Here is a 7,143-nt window from a genome sequence, read left to right as displayed (position 1 = left end):
AGAGATGGGCCGTGGGGCAGGGCGAGAGCAAGGAGAGGTGGTGGGAGCGGGCATGGGTGGCCCAGGCTGGGGTCGGGCAAGATGGGGCACCCCGGATGCGGCGAGCATCCCACGGTGCTGGGTGCAGCCCCCCAAGATCACCGGGAGAGCCTGGCTGCGTGCTGCGGGGATGGTGCCGTGGGATGGGGCTGCGTGGGCCCCCCAGGCTGGGGTAGCTCCAGCACTGCAGTCCTGGGAGGCTGCCCGAGGTGAGCCGGGGCGGCTGAAGCTGAACTGGGCTGGGATGCGAGAGCCCTGACACTGCACCCTCGCTCTGGGGGCTCGGGGGGGGGCAACTGCCAGCTTTCGGGTCCCGCTGTGCTCCAACAGCCCCGCTGGCCCCTGGGATCCCCTGCACCCCTACAGCAAAACTGTGTGGCAGCATCCCACTGCGCTGTGGGGCCGGCGGAGCCCGAAGGGTTAAGAGGGCACATCTCTGCGGCCGCTGGCCTCGGGACACCTCCGCAGTCTGCTTTTTGAGGGGGGACAGGGATGCTGGTCCAGCCGGGCACACTCTGCCCCACCACTGCTGCCGGGCTGGGGACGCGGGTCCTGGGAGCTGCCTCTGGGGTCCCCAGCACCGGGTCCCTGGGCACTGGCCATGTGGGAGGCCCCTGGGGTGCTGGCAGAGCATCCCGGTTGGACCGTGGCCATGCTGGCAGCAGCCCTGTGCCCCATGGCAATGGCTGGCAGCTCCGGGGGCCACCGAGCAGCGTCTCCGCTTGCTGGCGGGTGCCGCGAGCGGGGCCGGCACGGTGAGCGCGCACTTGGCACCCACCGGCTCCTTGCAGAGAGCTGCAGCGCATGTGGCCGCGGCTCCCGGCGCTGAGTCATGGCCGTGCCGGGCCTGGCCAGCCCCACGTCCCTCCTGCCTGCAGCCCGGCCCCCCGTGCACCCCTCACCCCCCCCCCCCACATCCTGGGAGGCGGCAGGTCTGGGACCCCCAGCATGGCTCCCTACGTCACACTGCTCCAGCCACAAATTTAGGGGTAGGAAGGTCACTGGGGTCAAGGCACGGATGGGCTGTGGTGACACTTGCCCCCTCCGTCACCCTGCCCTGGCCACACTGTGCTGGGTCCGGGGAGCCCCCCCCCACCCCCTTCTGGTCTCCAGCCCCTGAGATCTCAGCTGAACCCCCCTCCTGTGGGCACAGGCACCTCTGGCCTCCGCTGCCCAGAGGCTGCGGGGTGGGGAGGGGGTGGGGAGGGAGTGGGGAAGGCCCGGACCCCCGGGTCATTCTCCCAGCCTCGCAAACGAGCTGGTGGGGGTGTGGGAGGTGGGAGGTGGGTCCCCTCCAGCGCTGGCCCCAGCTGCACCAAGCTGCAACTGCTGCTCTGGCACACGGGCTGCAGCAGGGAGGGGGACAGGGCGGTGTGGGGTGCCGGGGGGTCCTGGGGGGTGCTGGGGTGCTGCAGGGTGCTGGGGCAGCGTGGGGTGCCAGGGGGGTGCAGCTGGTGCATCCTGACCCAGCGCAGCAGCAGCAGCGGGGACCCCTGCCAAGAGCCAGGGCCCCGTGCAGAAGCGGCTCCCAGCGCAGGCACCCACTGCCGCCATCCATGCCGGCCCTCGCGGGCTCGTGGGACACGGCACTTGGCCCTGGCCCCATCTCCTCGGAGGTGCAGCCCCCCACGGTGCCCCACGGTCCAAACTGCTGAGCCTCGACCGTGTCCCGGGGCGTCCCACCACCCACGAAGGGCAGCCGCCGGCCAAAATACCAGGCGGTGGGCGGGTTGCCAGCCTGAGTGCCCTCCGGCCAGCGCAGAGGCTCTGCCTCCCCGGCACACGCGTCGGCCGCGGCACTGTCTCGCTCTCCAAACACGCGGGTCCCCTCGTTCTGGCGTGGCTGTGGGCACTACGGCACGGTACGGGCGGTGCCACCGCTGGGGATGCACCTGGGGCTGGATGCAGGGTGCAGGCCAGACCTGGGGTGGGCAGGAGCTGCTCCCCACAGCCCCTGCCCGGCCGAGGGCTTCACCGCAGCCACCGGCTCCTGCCAGGGTCCCACGCCCGGAGCCAGCGGGTGCTGCCGGGAGCGGCGGGCGGCCCTGTGCCCTGTGTGCCCAGCCCCACGCCGCCCGCCTCTCCCTCCCAACCCTACATACTTCTTCATATGCCCATATGGAGTCGGCCGGCGTTATGGAATGTTAAGAAGTATGTATTTTTGGACTGGGACCCCCACGCCGGGACCCCCGCGCCAGCACCGGCCCAGGTGGTGCCTCCGGAGAGACGGTGCGTCCCTGGGGCTGGTAAAAAGGAACCAGATCAACTTGCAACTGGATTTGGTCCCCTTCAACCAGCTGCAGCGGCGCATGCGCTACGGCACCCGCTGCGTCCTCGCCGCCCCGGCCCGGAGGGGCTGCTGCCGGGGGGGCTGGCTGCGTCCTGCCCTGAGAGGGCTCGGGGTGAGGAGTGGGTGCAGGGAGCGGGGGAAAGAGGGGTTGCAAAACTGGGCTTTGACTGTTTCTTGAGGATGCTGCTGCCAGCCGGTGGAAATCTCCACGCTGCCCAGACCACCCGCGCTGCCCGTAGTCCTTGTCAAAAACCACGGAGCTTCACCGGTCCTGAACCATTGGGAAATGCCCCATAAAGCCCCAGCCGCCACAGCACAGCCGTGAGGAGCCTCCCCCCGCCTGGCGCGTCCTCCCCGTCACAGCCCCGGCACCTCCTGTCCCCACGTCCCCACAAAGGGGTCGGGGCGGGGGGAGAGGGGTCCCCACAGCGAGCAGCCCCGGGGGTCCCATCCTCGGGGACGGGTGAGCCACCACCCCGCTGCCCGGCCGCCTCCTGCGCCGGCAGAGCCAGGCACACCACGGGTAAACACCGCGATGGACCAGGAATTCGGGGAAAATGAAACCCAGCAGAGCGGTTTCTTGGAAATGCCGTCCTGACGTCACCCGAGGCCCCTGCTACCAGCGGCAGGCACGCTCCAGCGGCACCGACCTCTCGGTGGGTGACAGACGGACAGCTTGGTGTCGTGGGGTGCCGGGACCCCATGACGAGTGTTTGGGGACAGCATCCCTTTTCCGAAGGGGGAGATAAAAATAGGGGGCTGCTCGCCCCACTGGGCTGGCAGAGCGGCCGGGGAGCCCTGAGCTGGGAAGAAATGCGGGGTCTGGGGGGGGTCTCTGCTTTTGTGGGGTGGCTGGGGGCTCTTGGGGGGCAGGACGGGGTGGGAGGGGGGTGGCTACGGGTGTCAGGGCAGGAGAGCAAGGCCCTGCCAGCCCCGCTCGCCACCCACGCCGCCCTAGGAAGAAACTCTTGTTCTTACTCCCTGAAGGACCAGGCTCAGACCAGACCCGGCACACCTCTCGCTCCAGCGGCTGCCCCCCCAGGCCAGCCCACCGTGGGTAAGCTCACAGGGTCAGGGGCACGGGCCCCGCAGCGGGACAGCACTGGGGACACGGGGCACCAGCCCCGGGCGCGCAGCAAACCGCCCTCCGCTTTTGGGCGCAGGGGGGCTCAGGGGTGAGGGGCTCTCGTGGGACGGGGCCAGGGCCAGCCACGGGCATCAGGGCTGCGCCGGCAAGGACTCGCTTCCCCAGCATTTTGGAGAAGGCACGAGCTGCTGTCCTGGTGGTGTGAGCGCCGGGACGTCCCGGGAAGGGGCACGTGGTGCTCCAGCGGGCGGGGGGGGCCTGGGGGTGCGGGCAGGGGATGGAGGAGCCCCTTGCAGTGCTGCCCAGAGCGAGGGCAGCAGCTCGCCTTCGCTTTCAGCCCCGTCGACTGACCTCCCTCGATCTCTCCTGTGTTACAGATTTTGTTGGCTCTGCCATCGGGGCGACCGTAGGGATCGGTAAGGTGCTGGTGGGCACGGGGATGGCTGACGCCACGCGGAAATAGATCACTTTCCTGGGGCTTCATGCTGCTGCTCTGCACACACAGACCCCTCTCGGGGGGTGCTGCCCCCTCCCCAAATCGCTGCCCCTCGGCCTGTCCCAGGGGCCCTGTGCAGGACCCCATTGATGCCCCAGCTAGGGGGGGTCTGGCCCCGGGACCCTGCACCACCCACTCTGCTCCGGGCTGTCCTGGGCGAGCTGGAGCTCTGCCTCCACGCACCCCCCGGTTTGGGGCTGGGGGATGCGTGTGTCTGAGGAGCAACCCGGGGCTGAGGGTTTTGCAGCCCGGGGACACGCGCGTGCCCGCGGGAGCGTCACCGCTGCTGCTCTCTGACGCAGGACTCGCTGGGGCTGTGGTGCCGGCAGCCCTGGATACTCTGGGCTTCACCAAAGCAGGAATTACAGCCTGATCCGTGGCCACCAGAATGATGTCTCTAGCTGCCATGGCCAGTGGCGGGAGAGCGGCCACCAGGAGCCTGGTGGCCACAGCGCAGTTGCTTGGTGAGTGCTCCTGGTGCGGTGCCGCGGGGTGCCCGTGGGGTCACCGCACTGCACCCCATGTTTCGGCCTCCCCGGGTGGTACCAGCAGCGTGGCGAGGGCCTGGGGTGGCCACGGGAGTGGGGACCCCCGGGGTCCCACCCACTCTGGGGTGCCCGGTGGCTGTGCTGGCCTGGCTGCGGGGACGCCTGATGGCAGCAGGGAGGCGAGGGCTGGGGGGGGGCTGCTCCTCCTCGGGGTGCTCCCCCAGGAAATGGGGCGCAGTGGGGGCCCCATGCGGGGGCTGGGGCTGGGCCGGGGGGGCTCGGGCTGGTTTCTCTTCCTCTTCCTCAGAGGCAGCAGCACTCCCCACAGCTGTGAAGGCTGCCCTGTCAGTCATGGGGACCGTCACCGGGGCTGCCCTGCTCTGATCCCCCGGCTCCCCACCGGGACCCTCGCTGATATCTGCCGTGACCCCCCCGCTGCCCCCCCCCGCTGTATCTGATCCCTCCCAAATAAAGAAGCCCCAACGCAGACCTCCGCCTCCTCCCCTCCTCCCTCGGGGACGGCGCCGAGCGGGGGCGGCCCCGGGGTGGGGACAGGCGGGACGGGGCGGGGCGGCCCCGGCTCCGGCTCCGGTACCGTTCCGGGTCGGCGGGGCGCGGCGGGCAGGGCGGTACGGCGGTACGGGGGTACGGCGGTACGACGGTACGGCTGTACAGGGGTACAGGGGTACAGGGGTACGGCGGTACAGGGGTACAGGGGTACAGGGGTCCGGCGGTACGACGGTACGGCGGTACAGGGGTACAGGGATACAGGGGTACAGGGGTACGGCGGTACAGGGGTACGGCGGTACAGGGGTACAGGGATACAGGGGTACAGGGGTACGGCGGTACAGGGGTACAGGGATACAGGGGTACAGGGTACGGCGGTACGGGGGTACGGCGGTACAGGGGTACAGGGATACAGGGGTACAGGGGTACGGCGGTACGGGGGTACGGCGGTACGACGGTACGGCTGTACAGGGGTACAGGGGTACAGGGGTACCGCGGCACAGGGGTACAGGGATACAGGGGTACGGCGGTACGGCGGTACGGCGGTACAGGGGTACAGGGATACAGGGGTACAGGGTACGGCGGTACAGGGGTACAGGGGTACGGCGGTACGGGGGTACGGCGGTACAGGGGTACAGGGGTAGGGCGGTACGGCAGGCAGGGCGGGCAGGGCGGGGGGCACCCCGGCGTGCACCCCTTCTCCCCGCTCCTCCCGGCCCGGGAGCAGCGGGGCCGCTCCAGTCGCCGGCCGCTTGCCCGGGGCTCTGCGGGGGCCGCTGGAGCCGGGGGAGCGGCGGGACCGGCGGGCGGGGGGTGGGGGGGGGTGTGTGGGGGTGTGTGTGTGGGGGGAGCCGCTGCCGGCACCGCCGCCCCTCCCTGCCCGGCTCAGGGCGCCCGGCCCCCTGCGAAGCTTTCCCGCCCGCCCACCTGCCGCCTTCTTCCTTCTTCTTCCTCCTTAGCGATGGTAGAGAAAATCACGGGAGCAACCATTGGAGCTGCTGTCGGAGTAGGTGAGGGTCTGGCCTCGGATCAGCAGCGCTGGGGCTCGCCGCCCGGTCCTGTCCCCGGGCTGGCAGTGGGGGACCTGACCGGGCTGGGGGCTGCGAGTGCCGGGGAGACGGTGGGCGCAGCTCCCGGGGAGGGGGGAGCGCTGGCCTGTGCCTGCAAATCCGCCTGCACCCGCTGCTGCGGCCCCGCACGCCTCGCCTCTTCTCCCCGAGGATGGGGTGTCCCCATCCCTGCACCCCGCAGGCCTCGCTGCCCGCTCTGACGCCTCTGTCTTTTCTGGGAGGCTGGATCTGGCACGCTGGTGGCAGGGGAGATGTGGGTCGCAGAGAGCACACTGACACCACGATGATGTCCCGCCTGCAGGAGTGGCACTCGTTTGCATCCCGGCGGGCATCTGTGCGCTGGGGTTTACGACAGCCGGCATCGCCGCTGGGTCCGTGGCTGCCAAGATGATGTCAGCAGCTGCCATAGCCAACGGTGGAGGAGTGGCTGCCGGGAGCACCGTGGCCGTGCTGCAGTCGATCGGTGAGCGGGGAGGGCAAGGGAGCTGAGCTGCGCTGGGTTCATCCCTGGAGGGTTGCACATACGCTCGGCTTGCTGCAGAGCCAAACCAGCCCTTTAAACAACCCATCGTTGGTCTGAATCGCCCAGGACTGTGGAGGAGGGATAAATCCACGATGCGGTAGGAAGAGTCAGGACTTGCTGGGGTAGGGCACCCAAGGCTGAGGACATCGGGGGTGGTGCAGGTAGGTGTCTGCTCTCCGGCCAAGAACAACGCCTGCGTTCATCGGCTGCGCTGGCTGGAGCCAGAACAGGACTGGCTGTGCCAGGGCTCCGGCTCCCTGGCCCAGCTCGGAGAGATCCTTGGCTGTCTCTGCCCGGTGGTCGGTCCCTCAGCAGGCAGCTTCCATGCTCCTAGGGCATCACGCCTCTTTCTGTCTTTGCAGGAGCTGCAGGTTTCTCTCTTGGTGCCAAAATTGGGCTGACGACTACGCTGGGGCCACTCGGTGCAGCAGCCGGTGCCAAGCTGTTCAAGGGGAAGACAAGTCCAGGTGACAAACCCAAGTGAAGCCAAGAAGGTGCCTGAGCCCAAGGTTTCTGCCAGGCAACGTGGCAGGCACTGGGAAGCCCCCGCGACTCGGCCGCCCTCTTAAGAGCTGTGGATCCGCTTGAGCAATGAGTGCATTGAAACCAATAAAGGTGGTTTGCAGGTGGGGTGTGTGAGAGA

At 69.3% G+C, this 7,143-nt stretch overlaps 1 protein-coding gene across 2 annotated transcripts; it reads left to right on the top strand.

Annotated features, from left to right (window-relative positions):
* Window positions 1-2,681: 2,681 nt before the first annotated feature.
* Window positions 2,682-7,143, top strand: LOC140662029 (interferon alpha-inducible protein 27, mitochondrial-like). 2 transcript variants are annotated; one of them, XR_012045972.1, is made up of 8 exons: window positions 2,682-2,985; window positions 3,317-3,386; window positions 3,794-3,832; window positions 4,215-4,376; window positions 5,867-5,917; window positions 6,279-6,440; window positions 6,567-6,661; window positions 6,863-6,998. XR_012045972.1 is itself a non-coding variant. In XM_072885022.1 (7 exons), exons 4-7 carry the CDS (start codon window positions 4,301-4,303, stop codon window positions 6,982-6,984), a joined length of 411 nt encoding a protein of 136 aa, XP_072741123.1. In that variant the 5' UTR covers window positions 2,933-2,985; window positions 3,317-3,386; window positions 3,794-3,832; window positions 4,215-4,300; the 3' UTR covers window positions 6,985-7,143. The 2 variants fall into 2 exon arrangements, 1 of the variants encoding a protein (XP_072741123.1); XM_072885022.1 differs by lacking the exon at window positions 6,567-6,661 and having other exon boundaries at window positions 2,933-2,985; window positions 6,863-7,143.

Source organism: Ciconia boyciana, chromosome 21 (genome assembly GCF_034638445.1).
Source record: "Ciconia boyciana chromosome 21, ASM3463844v1, whole genome shotgun sequence".
Taxonomy (NCBI): Eukaryota; Metazoa; Chordata; class Aves; order Ciconiiformes; family Ciconiidae; genus Ciconia; species Ciconia boyciana.
Note: the sequence above shows the minus strand (reverse complement) of the source record. Positions and strands in the feature narration are given on the sequence as shown.